The following is a 15,097-nucleotide window of genomic DNA, read 5'->3' on the forward strand; positions in this document are numbered from 1 at the left end:
ATCGTCCACCTCATGCCCATACCACGTAACCATGCCATCGAGTGGGTATATATACTTGCATTCCTGTGCCCAAACCGCGAAAGGAAACAGACCATATCCCGAAAAACAAAAGAAAGTGAAAATGCAGACCCGCTTCTCTAAACCAAACATCTATGCCTGGAAAACACGCCGTCTAATCGCACCTGTTCTCCTCTTGTCAGCCACGGACCAAACTCCCCGCGACTCCAACGTAAAGAAGAAAGAAATAAACTCCGATCTGCGGAACAGCCAAGTACCGAGACAAACACCATAACGCACTGGAAAGCAGGAATAGGGCGGTTGCCAAGTTGTGATGATCAGATCATGGACCCCCAACGCAACCGTAAATCCCATGACAGCCTTGCGTGCAAGATTCTGCACGCCAAGAAGAGGGTCGCATGCATATTCAGGTTCGCAGAAGACCCAGTCATGACGACAATGAAGTTGAAACGAATGTCGTCGAGTACTGCTCACACGCCCAGGCTAAGAATAACCACCCGGACCAAGGAGACCCCACGAAAGCGAGGAAGGGAGGAAGGCAGGGACGCGACGACCCTTAATCGAAAGCCTCCTCCGCCTTGCAGCATGCTATCGCCCATCATGCTTTCTTCCCGATGGTGTGGTTGGCGGGGCCGAAGACATGGTGGTGTGCGGCTGGTGTGGTTGATTGGCGTGCGCGAGACACCACCTGACCTCCCCGCACGACGACCCTTTACGACTCTGCCTGCTCACGAGGCTGTCCAATGTGGTGTAGTAGACCGCTTCCCTGGCCTTGCCTTTGGGAACACGAGATAGCTCGCCAAGGCGGCGAATGACCTGATGGACAGCAGCCACGCGCTAGCGGAGCGAGGCTGGCGGAGGGCGTCCCAAGCTCATGATCAGGCTCAGACTCAGGCGCGCGGCGGACCACCGTCTCCGTAGGCTGGCGGTCCAGTGCCATAAACCGTTTGCTGCGCATGGTGGGTGTGGTTGTGATTGTGGTTCTGGCTGTGGTGAGGATGCTGGAGGTGCGATTGTCCCATGCCCGAGTACCCATCGGCGTAGTTTACGGGCGCCGGGTCCCATCTGGGCGGCGTTGCATTCGACGGGTGTTGACTGATGGGGGTGTGCAGACCAGTCGCCCCGTAGCCGCTGGCTGTGATGGACCTGGAGTCATATGTCGACACGGAGGGTAGAGTGTTGCTGGTGTTGATCCGGATGTGTGGCGGTTGCTGGGGGCTCGGTTGACGCAAATGGGGACTGAGTGTTCTTGTCAGTGGGGGCTGATAGGAGGGCGCGGCCGTGTAGGGAGCCCAAGATGGCCCAGACCCCGAGAGCGATCGTGGCGAGGGAATGTCGTGATGACTGGAGTGCATGGGGTACTGGCTGTGTTGTTGCTGCGGCTGTTGCTGCTGATGATCCCGATGATGCGAGAGCGCCTGACCAGGAGGTGTTGGTAGGGTGGCATAGGGTGTGTGCGCCATCATGTTTGAGGGCATTTGCGAGGCGCCACCAGCGGGTCTCGCGCTGTACTTGCCGATAATCTTCTTGAGAGACGCCTCGAGGTTCTTCCAGTTGAAGACCTTGACATCCTTCTCGATGTTGCGGGGCTTGGGATTGCCAAAGGCCATGATGAGCTTGAAGAACTCCTGGCTCTCCGCCTTGCCCTTGGAGACCGTGTGGGGGGCATATCCTTCCAGGTTACGTCGGATCCTGTTCTTCTCTTCCACGGAGAACTTCTTGGGTCCGGTGAGGAGCTGCTCAAGGAGGTAGATGGTGTCGACCGATGTCACAAAGCACTCCTTCTTCTCAGCCCAGTAGATGCAAGATATGCAGATGCTGTTCTGTGGGCGCTCGTTGACTGGGACGGGCTGGAATGTGGTGTTCAGCGTGTTGCCCACTTGTTTCCTGCGGAACATGACGATGCGACGTCGGTTGCCCCATTCTTCCGGCGTCCAGTTCTCAGCCATCGAGTTGAGGTTGCCGTTGATCTTGAGGACAGCCTTCGGTGTACTTGGCGTCATCTGGCTGTAAGAGTTGCCTGTCGAGTTGGGGTTGATCGTGCTGGTGCGGATCAGCTCCGGTTGGCCACTGCCACTGGTCAGAGGCGCCAGGCTGGGTCGCCCGGTCATGCTCTGGTGGTGTGAGAGCATAGGGCTGCGCCCAGAGCTGCCAAGGGTCCCGGGGAAGTTGGTCCATCCGTGCGCGGAGCGGCGGTTGTAGGGGGACTCGACATATGTCGAGCTCCTGTAGGTGCTGATCATGTCTTCGGGGGTTTGGGCATATGGCTCACTAGAGTACTGAGGCTGCTCTGGAGGCGCATCGTAGTTATTTGTAGGCACGACAGAGGATATGGCAGGCGGCTGGTCCATCTTGGGCGACACGCTCTCATGGTCATCCGCGGTAGGGGCATGTGGTGCGTGGTCGAGCTTGGGCAGCTTGTCGGTCCGCGTGATGTCATCTTCTGGCCCCTGAACATACTGAAAAGACCCGGCTGCCGTCCTCGAGATCTCCTCGCCGGGAGCCGCCTCGATTACGAGTGACAGTGGCACATTGCTGCTATCACAACCCGTGACGACGGACTGGGGCGCCTCGGCGCTGCACGAGTAAATGTAGCTGCCATTGCTGCTCTGGGGGTGGTTGGTCACGTCCCGCAGGGCACACTTTTCGTTGCCAAACTGGAGGTGGAAATATGGCGTCGCTGAGATGGAGTAAATATCGTAGTGTGACGATATCTTGAGGAAGACCCTGGTGCCCTCTGTCCCGGTGGTAGGATGACAAGAAACCACCGATGGGCCCGGAGGCATGTATGGAGAAACAGGCGGGGCCACTGCATTGTTTGACGCAAAGGCCTGCTGGTTGAGTTGCGCAAACTTGTCATTCTGCGCAGGTGCCGGATAAGGTTCCGGTTGATACTGCTCGTATGTGTTCTGATGGAACCTCATAGGATCGTAGCCTTGGACAGTCAGCTGAACATCCCCTGCAGTGTGACTATGCTCTGACGAACCATTCATCGACGGCAAGGGCGCCGCCTTACTGTATGTCGCCATCTCAAAGAGTCTGGGAGAAGAATCCTCACCAAGGGATCCTCGTCGCGCTTCTTCCAAGCGAAGGGCAATGGTGTCTGGCGACTCGAGCGTGTCGTCCAAGCCAACGATAATAGGCCTCTGTGGATGATACTCCGGCTGTAGTACTCAGAGGTTAGCCACAGAATACTCTGCTTGATGCGAAACAGTCGACAAGTCTCGGCGCTCGAGGTGTTCCAGCTGGTGGGCAAGTGTTGAAAGGAGGAGAAGTGTGTGTTGACCCAGAGTCTAAGGAAGCGACTCACCTCGAACAGCTTGTAAGACGGTGACTGGAACTTGACGGACGACATCCACGCAGAGTGAAAGGGTGACGCCTGGGTGCTTTGCTGTTTTGATGGGGAAGGGAAGAGGTTAAGAATGCAAGCCAATGTCTGGGACAGAAAGTGGTCGCCACGCGCTGTGTAAGCCAGGCGCAACGTCTCGACGACTCCCGAGTCAGTGAGACAACGCAATTCCAATCTGTCGCGTCTCTTCGTGCCGGGAAATTTGCTGCTCTTCACCTTACCCAGAGAGTTTTGTCGTGAGATGTCAAAATGGGCCTGGGCTTGCGTCTTCCCGATCGTCGACAGTAGCACGACTGAGACAAGTAAACACAGTCGCGAGCTCTGAGTGGTGCGGCCGAGTTCTGACAAGAGACAGGCGCATTCCCGGACGATTGTTATACCACAGAACACAGCACACCTTTGCCCTTTGATGATTGTGAATCAGCCCAGCTGGAATGTCTGGGGCGTTCGACGGGCTGGTTCCACGCGTCTAGAGGGGGGGTTGAGGCGGACGCTGCTGCTGCTGCTGTTGATAACCGAAGATACTGATGTCAAGAGTATCAGCGCCGTCGAAGCACTCTTAAGTCGTCTTGAGGGTGTGGACCACAATCCAATGGAAGCCTCGTTCCTGCGTACGGAAGGGGACAGGGGAATAGCCAAACTCACCTTCTGCAAGGCTGATACCACTTGCGCCGAGATGTAATCTCCAGGGATGCAACTTTCATGCAAAATACTCGTCCTTGCCTCGAGGACTGTGGGGGAGAAACACTGGCTTGACCTGGTTGGGCTAGGATAGACCTATTCGAGTAGAAATCAAGTATCAGTTCCTGCGCAAGCGTGATTGCCAAAATGATCACACCAGATCGAGAGGCTATCGTGTGGCAGTAGTGTGCGTCAAAGCGAAGGGAGAGCCCATCCAGAGGATAGGTAGTCCAGAGGGTAATAAAGATCCGAGTCAAGGGTGGTCAAGAGTCTCGGGCTATGTCAGGGCTCGACTGGGTGGAGGTCGGATCAGAGACATTTGCGAGCATTTCTGGTAGAGGTTGGACGAGGCGTATGCAAGATAGGATCGCCCTGCCTTGAGGGGTCCTGCCTGGGCTTGTGTCTGCTCTGTATATGCATACGAGCAGCAAGGGATCGGAAGGCTGTATGTGGGGCTTGGATCTTGGGGGAGAACTGGGCTATGGACGAGAGGGAGGGGGGGTCCCAGGCATTCTTGAACAAGTTTGCATGGCTTTCAACGGGTCCATTCAAGAATCTCCCGTTGACAGAGTTGCTTCTTCTCTCTTCCATGATGCTGGCACCACCAAGGAATCAAGGTCATCCGGGAACCTTGTGGGTTGCTTGCGCATGTAGCATTAGCGGCAGATATCCTGCGTAGATCATGCCCGGCAGCCGGCGATGTCTGATTCTTTCACCGTCCAGATCGCGGACCAGCGTCCGGTGTGCAGGACGAAATAGGTTTGCGGCACCCGGCCAAAGATGCAGTGCAGCTTGGCGACTTGCCTGCTGCACTATATGGCGGGACCCATTGGACGCAAGGACAGGATGAGGTGACCATCAGGAACATAGGGTGTGTGTGGGGGACAGGAGCTCAGAAACTGGAGGGGGCTGACCCAGCGATGGTCGAGAAGACTGTCCACCAGGTGCATGTGGTGATGACGAGCAGTAATACGCCGCGTGACCAGTGTGATAGTCTCGGTACATGGTTGGGCCGCGTCTCTCGCTGTGGCGTCGACTTGGCTGGATGAACACTGAGGACAAGGGATTTGAATGTGATGACAAAGAGCAGTGGCGGAATGTGCGTGGCTGATCAGCCTGGAGGCGAACGAAGGAGGTGAAACAAGAAGGGGAGATATGTCTCGAAACGTACCGTTCAGGTGACCATGTACAAGTAAGGACAGAAACGCCCTCCAACTTCTGTATTTGCCGTCCGGTCAAGCTTTGAGTTCGGGCAGTGGCTGTCCAAGGGACGAAGACGACGATGCTCGTTGCGATTGCCTGCAAAATCTGGAATAGACAAAGTGAAGTGACAGAGGGATGATTCTGGCCCTCAATGGAAGCTAGAGTTCCTAGCACAATACGTAGAGGAAGACCAGCTCGGCACGGGGCGGCGCGTCGACTGGTCGAGCTCTCCAGTCCTTGGTGTAAGTCTGGACAGTGAGGAATGTGACGCCTCTATGGGTGTGTCTGTATCCGATCAGCAAATTGATTGGCCACCTGCAAGACGGCTGCGATTGAGTGAGGGTGGGGGGGGGCCGGGACTGGGAGTCTGGGACAGGGGACTGAGAGATCCCAAGCCAAGGCCCAAGGGCAGCCTTAGCGCAGGCAGACCAAGAGATCCGAGCCTGATGACAGCAAGAAGCATCTGCCACATCGGCGCGGACTGCGCGCGGATTGCGGATGAACAAGAGATATGGCTTCTTCGTGTAGGAACCGCTTTGGTGTCCTGCCACTCTGTAGAGGAGATAGAGAGCGCGCGAGCTGGGTCGAGCAGGGCGCGCGGGTCAATATGACCTCCGTGATGTAGAATCCATTCCAGAGGTGCTTTAAAGCTGCATTGGCCTCCTGCCACATTGCAACCTCCATCGGCCGGCTGTCGTCTCTGCCGTGCGTGCGTGCGATCGTTGAACCAGGATCAACTCTGGATGATTCACCGTCCGTTGGCGCTATCAGTCAATTCACCCATGTCCATCTGCCTCGCAGTTGAGTCCTATCGCCGACATGTCAAAGTCAAACCCGCTGCTCCAGCATCCAGGTACGTACGTATAGGTAATTTTGGCGTGGAGTCATGGACCCTCTCGCCTCATTGTGGGGATGACTAAGTTAGACAAAGCCTCTTTGTGTTTTTGTGCCTTTGTGCCATGCAAGGGATAAAACAACGCAGCGCTATCAAAACAATATTGACCTGCGACTCCACGTACCTTGTGTCCCAACGTAGAAGTCAGTAATCCGCTCTGAATGAGTTCCTCCCAGCTCGACAGATCCTCAGCCAACAACAGCCAGAGGACTACGATTGTAGGTAATGATGGCCAAGATCTTCACAGGGCGTGCACGAGGGTGCCCCGGAAAAGCGGTGGACGTGGTGGCCTGCCTGCCTGCCAGCCAGCCAGCCGTCCTGGGAGCGGCAGCGCGATGCAATGCAAGGGTGTCGATCTTCTCCAGGCCTGCAGCAGTGCGTCCACTCGTCGTCGGTCCTTGCGTGCGTGCGTAATCGCCGGACACTCCTGTTCCCCCTTGACGTGGAGCAGCGATCGCAATTAATTGCAATATATTGTCGCTGTGGTGGGCAATTGCCAATTTATTGACGCCTAGGAGGCCTTGTTGCTGATTTCAGGAGGACTGGGCGCTCAATACCAGCCTAGGACGTTGCTTCTAAACGGTAAACTCCAGTCCGTGGCGGGTACGGCCGCAGGGCGTGGCGCTGCATTCCAGTCAGCTGCGCGCGCTTCGCTACAAGGTCACTGTTATGCTCTCTCCTGCGACTGGAGCTTCTTTGCTTTTTGCGCTTTCCACAAGTGCTTGATCGGCTGATGCTCTGTCATGGTCACCGACCCGGCGAAATGCAGAGCGAATAGGGCCCTGCCGGCGGAAATTGATCGCTTTTCCCTTCCATGGCCTTTTCCCTGGGCCCTGGGGGACTCTTGAGTGCCGATTATCGCGAAATCATTTGATGATGCCAGTGAAGATGGCACATTGTCCAGTCGGCGACCATGATCAGATCTGGGGACTGGGGTGGACGCCAACTGTGCCGCTGATTTGCTCCGAAGCTCTTAGCTCCCAGTCTTCCGCGGTCCGCAGCTAATCCCTGCTTAGCTGGGACCACACTGCAGGTCTTTCAGCTGGGATAAAAAGCAACGCAGACCCAACGACGTCGGAGGCAAGATGTCTACTCGGGCGCGGCGAACGAGGGCGTGAGGCAAGCAAGCAATTGGAGCGTGCTGGGAGTGCGCGCCGGGAATCGATTGACGCTTACCTTTGAAGACGGATTGAGCGCTGAAGTTGACTTGGCGGACATGGGCAGTTCCTGTCATAGACTCATTGGCGCGTCTCGCCTGTCCGCGCTGAGCGTGTCTCGCGGTCTTGTCTTCCGGCCCTTGGTTGCAGCTGTCAGTGACGAGCTAGGCAAGCAAGTCATCGTCCGTGTCTCACCGATAACTCTGTCGCCGCTGCCAATGCAGCCTTTGGCGGCAAAAGACTGTTGAACCCCGCTGATGTGGCGCCGATAGTGTGCCTCGTTCTGCCTCTGCCTCTCGACTTGAGAAGATGATGAGTGGCGCGATCTTGGCGACTGGGGCTTCCTGGTGGGTTTAGTTTTGATAGTATTGTTATGAACGGCGAAGACGGGCGAATACTCTTGAAGGGTCCTGAGGACATTTGCCAGCTTTGAAAGGGATTGGCAAGGACATATTGGCGGTCGAAGCAACTTCAATGAGTGTGCACTCCGCACTACCTTTTCCAGGAGGCAATCAGCCAAGTCGGTGCTGCTGTGCGACAAAGTCGTTCCCGCGCACCAAGAGAGCAAGCGAGCAGCTTTCTACGGTCAGGTTTCCTTCTTGCCGTCGATCACGCATGCACCATGTACAACCGTGGTGCCAACGCCCGAATCTCGCATCTTTTGCTTCGACGAATGATCTAGACTGTCGGCTCGCAGCATAATCTCGAGGCTCAGTGCATGGTCTCCCACACATGGGTGTTGCACCAGCTCCAGGGATCATTCATACCAAGGAATGGCGAATGAGTGTATACTCGCTTGGGCTTGTGGCCAGGGCCAGATCGGAGGCGCACCTGGATGTGCTGCGAGACGATGCTCCCAATGGCAAGATGCGATGCGTCACATACGCCAGCCAGTTAATTCCACGGGCCACCGTTCGCGTGGGTGCGAGGCGTGTCTTGTCATTCAGAAGCAACGGCCAGATCATGGATGTGCGCGTGAGGTCCGGTCCTTGCGAGTCCATGACTTTTGCTGAAGCTGGAGACGTCGTGGAGTCATTGCTTTATGGTGGCACGAGCAGTGCCGGCGGTAAAAAGTATTCAAATGGTTTAGGATGGAAAAAGGCCCACGATTGATTGTTCTTGCAAACACTAAATGGACGTCATGTTGTCATCAGGATCTCGAATCGCTTGACGTTTGCGGCAGACCGATATCAGACAGCACGAACCTACCCTGTACTCAAGATTCCGAATAACATGCTTGAGAGCAATGTATCTTAGCCCTAAATCCGTGGAGAATATACTGGATAGTTTACTTCTGAATGTTTGAACCATTTTCTATCATTATTCATGATCACCCGCGTCACTTGGGCGCTCTTCCCGACAATCTTTGTCCATAATTGCTCGTAGACGCCCCGTCCTACACCATTCCAAAACTTCGATGTATTAGAAGCTTTCGGTTTACCACAACACCTATACCCAAAACAGAAGGAGTTGTAAATGATCGAGTATTTTAGATTGTTTGTATTACATTTTTATTGTCTACGGATAGATGAAACTTGACCAACATGCACGTGTACGTATTCAGGTCGAGTGCACCCAACCGTGGATTGCCAGATCGTGTGTCTGTAGCTGAGTTTCGCGGGGAGTTGAACGGCGCCATGATTGGCTCGCTTCTTCCGGCAGACGGACTGATGGCTCAAGGTTTCTCGCCAGATCTCAGACATTTGAGGGCCTGAGGCGATAGAGGCGTCCGATCCGCCAGACCGATAGAGGCGTTTCCTCCCTTCTTCATCCCCCTAAGTTAATGGTCCTGCACTCCACGCCTATAAAGGATATCTGCGTGTGTTGCACATCCCAATTTCAACATGAACACGTCTTGGCGATCATTTACTGACCCACCACGTGGATCTGAATCATCCAACTGACTGACAGACGGTCCGCGCCGTGTTTGTTTACCTGTCGCGCTTGGGCTTCAGGCACCAGCACGCTATTTGATTACACCGTATAATTGACTTTTACTAGGCCTACCTACCGTCTGCCAATGGGGTCGCGATACACGTCCGCGAACCTAATTACTGCCACGAAGCAACAATCAAATCAATGTCTCCTTGCTGTTGGGAAATGAGAAAAGAAGAGGCGCGGCTGTCTACTGAGCGTAGGGGTGACCCTTGCAGCATCGGTGGGACCGCTTTGGCGCGCCCACAGCGCTGGGCCCTCAAGACCTCGACTCCTCGTCACCGCCGCGGTGGTCGGCGTTTGTGATGTTGGGAGCGATTCCGTACACAGAGAGAGTGAAGTCGCGTGGACAATGCTGACATTGGCAGCGCCTTATTTCCCCGGATCGAAGCAAACAGCCTCCCTCAGCGGATGTCCTTGTGAAGCCACACACAAGGCAAAGCACTGCAGATTACGTTCACGTTCGCATGCGCACACTAACGTTCTCACAGCCTCTCGTTCAATGCGCAAAGACACGCTGCTCGATCTCCGAAATGTGCTTGATGACGAAAAACTGCGGCTAGCTACCTCGCCCACCCTTTACGTCTCCCGGCTACAGAGCAACACCCTAAAATATGTACTCAATTCTGGCACTGATCTCTCACACGCGCCCGGAGAGCGTGGTGAGACCGTCAAGCGCATCCAATGCCTAACAGTTCTTGGTGAGGCCAGAGACGGTGCAGTACGTGCCATCAGGACCAGAGCCAATCTTGGTCGGCTCCTTGCCGCTCGAGTTGCCCGTGTACCGATCGCAGCTCTTGCCATCGTCCTGGCATGTGTTGCTGATCTTGCACGTGTCGCCGTAGTTGGTGTTGATGCCACAGAGCACGCCGCCGTTCACGGCAACCGAGTTCTCAATGACCACGTTGCGTGGACCACCGTTACCAGAGCAGTTGCCGCAGCTGCGAATCACCTTGCCGTAGTCGTTGGCGTAAAAGTCCTTGATGCGGACGGTGCCGCGGCCATTGAACTGGAAGATCTTGTCCTCAGCCTTGAAAGCGCCACCACCGTTGATGTACGACGTGCCAGAGCTTTGCTTGAAGGTGGCGGCGTCCTCGCAGACGTCCTCCCACCAGACGTTGTTGAGGGTGCTGCCGATGTGAGCGTGGGGCCTCGGCCATTGGGCGACGACGAGAACTCACCAAGTGCCCTTGCAATGGACACCTTCAGCCTGACCCTTGCCAATGATGACGTTGGAAAGGGTCGCGCCATTCTCGAGGATGAACATGGCGTCCTTCTCCCCTGTTTCGGTTTGGCCTTGGCAGACAGAAGCTACTCTGCATAAGTCTGGGCTGTCTCAACACACGGTCTGGCGACACCTACGGTTGCGGTCGTACTTCTTCATGCCTCCATCGAAGGAGCCGCTCACGGGAATGGCAGTGGGAACCGCAGTCGAACCAGCGGACTTTGGCAGCGTTGTGGTCACCGCAACAGCGGCGCCGGCGGCCGACAGCAGGATTGTGAAGAGCTTCATGATCAAAAGGGACTCGCGGCGTCTGTAAGTTCGTAAGGTCAGAGGATAACACTATCAAGGTCGAATTCGCTATATAGTCGGGACATGCCCGTGAATATATAGTCGAGGATTGCTGAGAGTCGGTATCGCCCGCCCGACATGGTCGAGCCACCAGAGACTTCCGTCTGTCCTATGGACCGCTTGTACTGATTCTCGTCGGTGCGTTCTCGACTTCAACATCCCCAGCCCCCAGCTTGCTGGACCTTCTCAATGAGGCAAGCTGCTCTTCAGCTGCACCCCAGATCTGACCGGCAATTGGACTTGGTGTTTGCGCTCCGTATATGCCAAGAGATATGATTCGAGGAATCTAGGGCATAAGCATGTCCATGCCACCACGCGAAACTCGCGGGCTTCATGGGTTAATTTTCCGTGGCCAAGCTCACCCTTGACCTTGCTGTGAGTGAGCAGAGTCGCAGACGAGCCCAGGCTCTGCCGATTCGCGGCATGTTGTGAGAAGATCAATTGGTGGAACGAAGTTAACGACCTCTAGAGCGTGCCTTGCAATCCCGAAGTCGAGGCCGGCACTCAATTGCAAAGCCGCGCGGGATCAATGTTATGCCACATTGGGCCTGGGGACTCGCGGAGGCCTGGCTCCGGGTTTGTTTGGGAAGCGTCTTGATCGTATTGCAAATGAGTGGAATAGTCGAGACTCGCAATCTTTGGGGAACCAGCTCGCTTTGATCTACCGAGAGCACACCGCTCGTAGCAAGATTCGAGAATATGTCTGGTCTCTGTATGTGCAAAGCACACCGCTTCGTTGCCCCACGAGATGCCCCGGTCTAGGTCGGCGAAATCTAACCTGGTTCCATGCGACTGGAGGCCTTTGTCCTTTGGAAACACACTCCGATTATCGTCGCATAGACAGAGGGATCTTGGGGTCATAAATAAAGCAGAATGGCTGCCAGGTTCAACACCAAGATCTTGGAGGAGACAGGCTGTTGACGCATACAACATCATTGATTGTCGCCATTGAGGACCGAATTGCGAACCGCACGGCAGTAAGTGGCAATGCCTCTCCACGTTTTGCCACGAGTTCTGAGTTAATGGAGCGGAAACAGACTTGACCAAACGCGCGAGGATCAACTCATCCATCATGGCGAGATCCGGACTTTATGATCCTTTGACGTATGTATTGTGCGGGCTTGAAACAGCTAGTGCGCTGATCATCGTCTCAGGGTTCCGATAGCCGTCTCTAATGATGCACGATCAGTCTTCGACTCAGGTACCAAGGGCATTTGATTGCACATCTCCTCACTACGGAGGATCTGGGTATCCCGTGGTGGCGCGGAGGGTCTCCACTACCGGGTTGTCCAACGTGCCGGTGCGTCCTGTCGCGGTGATCCTTCGGACCCTGCGATGCTCAAGACCCCTAAATCAGTTCCGAAACATAGGGTGCCACGCACAGTTGGCTGGACGTCCCTGTAACTCGGCACTCGTCATAACAATGATCGGCAGCGATGCGCAGATCCTACCATGTGGCCATAGGCAGAGCCTCGAGATCTTACGTCGACGAGGAAAAGGACAGGCCAGTGACGTCGGAACACTCTGAAGCTCACAGAATATATAAACGAGAAGTGTTCAAGGCTAGCCAGAACTTTCTCAGCCATCAACAAAATCCACTCACAGATTCACAACAACAAGTTCACCTCACATCAGCCACACACAAACACAAACTCTACACTTTTAAAAAACCACGATTCAAAATGCTCTTCAAGAGCTTCCTACTCGCCGGCCTGGCCTCATTCTCCTCTGCCGCCGTCGTTCGTCCCCGTGCCGTGGGTTGTGGAGGAGGCTGCCCCGAGGGCCAAGCCTGTGTCCAATACGGAGAGATGGGTGGCATTATGCGCTGCGAAGCCAAGCGTGAGCTCGCCGTGGGCTGCGGAGGAGGCTGCCCCGAAGGACAGGCGTGCGTTCAATACGGAGAGATGGGCGGTATCATGCGCTGCGAAGCCAAGCGCGACCTCGACAGCAACGACCTTGTCACTCGTCTCGACAACCCGTGCCCCGAGGGTCAGTCGCTCCACCCTTACGGCGGTCTGATGAAGTGCTTCTGAGATGGTTCGTCTGCGACGAACAGGGAGGGAGAAGCTATGAAGACATTGTTTTGCAGCAAAGGCGTTGATGTATGATCTCTATGCGGTTTAGCTGTATGTTGTTTGAATTGAGAGCAATGATGGTTACATGATATTGGCACTTGAATGCAAACTTTGTGTACTTTGTGTATGGTGAAAGACTTGGTTAATCCGTTGGTTTTGAGCCCACGACAATGGCTCAATCATGGCTGAATCACTCTGGCATGCTAAAAAAAGGTGATAGAGACATGCCAAACCTCACCCCAATCGATCATGATATGCACGTGGCACGACAAGGAACTCCATTTGTTCCTAGAGGGATGTATGTGTAAGAAGAGAGGAGTTTCAACGTGCCCATCAGACGAGATCTCAAAGCTAAGTCCAAGACGCAGTCAAGTCCAAGACGCCAGACGAGTTCCAACATGTCCAAGCTGCCCTCACTCCAACCGAACGATGACCCGCACGCCCGGGCTCCCAGGCTTGGGACTGGGCGTGACAAAGTCCGACCACATAGCGACATCCTCTTTTGTCGTCTCATAGAGCTCCATAGTCGGACCACCCTGCACCTTCTTGCTGGGATCGTAGGGCGCGTACTTCCTCCAGACTCCGGCCGTAAAGGTCTGCAGCTCCTGATACGCCAGGTTCATACCGAGACACTGCCTTGCGCCCTTGTTGAACGTCAAGTGTCGGTGCATTAGCTTGGGGTCCTGGATATAGCGGTCAGGGTCGAATGTGTCGGGGTCATCGCAGAGCGACGGGTGGCGGTTCACGAGGGGCGCTGTCATGCCAATGATGGAGCCCTTTGGGAGTGTGAGTGTCCTGCCGTCGGTGTACTCGTAGACGAGGTCCTCGTTTGGCGCCACGCGGTCTTGCCTGTGGGATGCGGAGGGATAGAAACGCAGCGCTTCCTCGATGAGGGCGTTCAGATAAGGCGAATTGTCGAGCTTGACGGGGTCAGGAGGTTGCGTGGCATCTGGCATCACCGAGTCCAGCTCCGCACGAAGACGTTTGAAGATCTTGGGTTGTGTGAGGATCTCGTAGCAGATGGCTACCATGGTCAACGCTGTGGTGTCCGAGCCAGCGATGGCAAGCACCATTGCCTCATCCACCATGCGCGGCGTCGCCTTCTCTGACTCGGCAACATCGCTGCGTAGGATGTCGTGGAAGATAGTGCTGCGCTCGGGTGTTTCCTTGTCATTTCGAATGCTCTCAATGATCTTCCCCAAATCCTGGTAGACTGGTCAGCGATTGTTCGTGGCGGACGGATGACAGAGCGCACTGACCCCGAGAAACCGTTCAAAGTGCGGTATAGCAGGGTTCAGCTTGTTCATGATGGAAGGGGGTATCTTGATCATAGCTTGCATGACCCAATAGAAGTGGACGGGGACCTTGCTGGCGCGTTCTTGATTCAGCAGTTGGAAAAATGGCTGGTTGCAGTCTTCCATTTGGAGGCACTTGACGCCGCCGCCAAAAGCATACGCGGCGATGACATCTTTTGTGGCCGCCTGCCAGGGCACCCTCATCACAACGGGCTTGCCCTCCTTGGCCCAGCCCTCAAACCGGCGATGCAGGTCCTCCAAGGTGTCGTTGACTACGGGGACGAGTTTCCGAACATTGGCTTGGGAAAAGAACTTGCTGATGAGAGCTCGTCGTCGGCGGTGAAGATAATGGTCCCTAGTCGGCAGCATGGAGAGGTGCGTCGTGAACATATTCAAAACGGTCCACGGACGCTCTCGCACCTGCTGGGGCGATTGGGTGTACAGCTTGTCAATGAACGCCGGGTCGTTGACGTGGACCACGTCGGGCATGGTTCGCACCACCGGCCCATACTGGTCGTGGAGTTCCTTGATCTTCCACACATACTGTCCGCCCTCGATGATGTCGTAGTAAGCGCAGTACCATGTGGTCAGCGCAGCCAGCTTGGGGCCAGGCACCTTGGCGAGAGGGTGGAAGTAGAGGCGATAGATTGCTCGGCAAACAAAGTAGGTGACGCCCAATTCCAGGAGAAGGAGAAAGCTCGCCATGATGCGTGGGCTTTTGCTTCAAAATGAGAGGGGCATTATCTGGACAGGAGGGATATTCTCTTCTGCCACTCGAGGCATGGTGGCGACATTTGTTACTTGTATACCAATATATGCACGGAGGAGCACACTAACAATAAAATTGACAGCTGCCCCCATGTCAGTGCCACGGAGTTCCTTGTCCTTCTTCGGTGCTAGCGCTTACAGTCAATTT

General features: G+C 55.2%; 3 protein-coding genes across 3 annotated transcripts; all 3 read right to left on the minus strand.

Annotated features, from left to right (window-relative positions):
- Positions 1–860: 860 nt before the first annotated feature.
- F5Z01DRAFT_3861 (uncharacterized protein) lies at positions 861–3,851 on the minus strand. The gene is made up of 3 exons (XM_046259461.1): positions 3,329–3,851; positions 3,005–3,182; positions 861–2,953 (listed from the first exon to the last, which is right to left on the minus strand). The coding sequence occupies exons 1-3, from the start codon at positions 3,371–3,373 to the stop codon at positions 909–911; spliced, it is 2,268 nt and encodes a 755-aa protein (XP_046122712.1). The 5' UTR covers positions 3,374–3,851; the 3' UTR covers positions 861–908.
- A 6,075-nt stretch (positions 3,852–9,926) lies between these two features.
- On the minus strand, positions 9,927–10,751 carry F5Z01DRAFT_669530 (pectate lyase; the record flags this gene model as incomplete). The annotated part of the gene is made up of 3 exons (XM_046264430.1): positions 9,927–10,368; positions 10,420–10,549; positions 10,601–10,751. The coding sequence occupies 3 exons, from the start codon at positions 10,749–10,751 to the stop codon at positions 9,927–9,929; spliced, it is 723 nt and encodes a 240-aa protein (XP_046122713.1).
- Positions 10,752–12,930: 2,179 nt separating this feature from the next.
- On the minus strand, positions 12,931–14,886 carry F5Z01DRAFT_684670 (cytochrome P450; the record flags this gene model as incomplete). Its single annotated transcript, XM_046265946.1, has 2 exons — positions 12,931–14,091; positions 14,146–14,886. The coding sequence occupies 2 exons, from the start codon at positions 14,884–14,886 to the stop codon at positions 13,300–13,302; spliced, it is 1,533 nt and encodes a 510-aa protein (XP_046122714.1). The 3' UTR covers positions 12,931–13,299.
- Positions 14,887–15,097: the final 211 nt, after the last annotated feature.

This window comes from Emericellopsis atlantica, assembly GCF_019669845.1.
Source record: "Emericellopsis atlantica unplaced genomic scaffold F5Z01scaffold_1, whole genome shotgun sequence".
Lineage (NCBI taxonomy): Eukaryota > Fungi > Ascomycota > Sordariomycetes > Hypocreales > Bionectriaceae > Emericellopsis > Emericellopsis atlantica.

Excerpts from the sequence above, each read along its gene's own strand:
- F5Z01DRAFT_3861 (XM_046259461.1), bottom strand. The coding sequence starts at position 3,373 with ATGTCGTCCGTCAAGTTCCAGTCACCGTCTTACAAGCTGTTCGAG. Across the intron at positions 3,183-3,328 it reads CGTCTTACAAGCTGTTCGAG|CCGGAGTATCATCCACAGAG; the intron begins GTGAGTCGCTTC and ends TGAGTACTACAG. Across the intron at positions 2,954-3,004 it reads GCCCTTGCCGTCGATGAATG|GCTACGATCCTATGAGGTTC; the intron begins GTTCGTCAGAGC and ends TGACTGTCCAAG.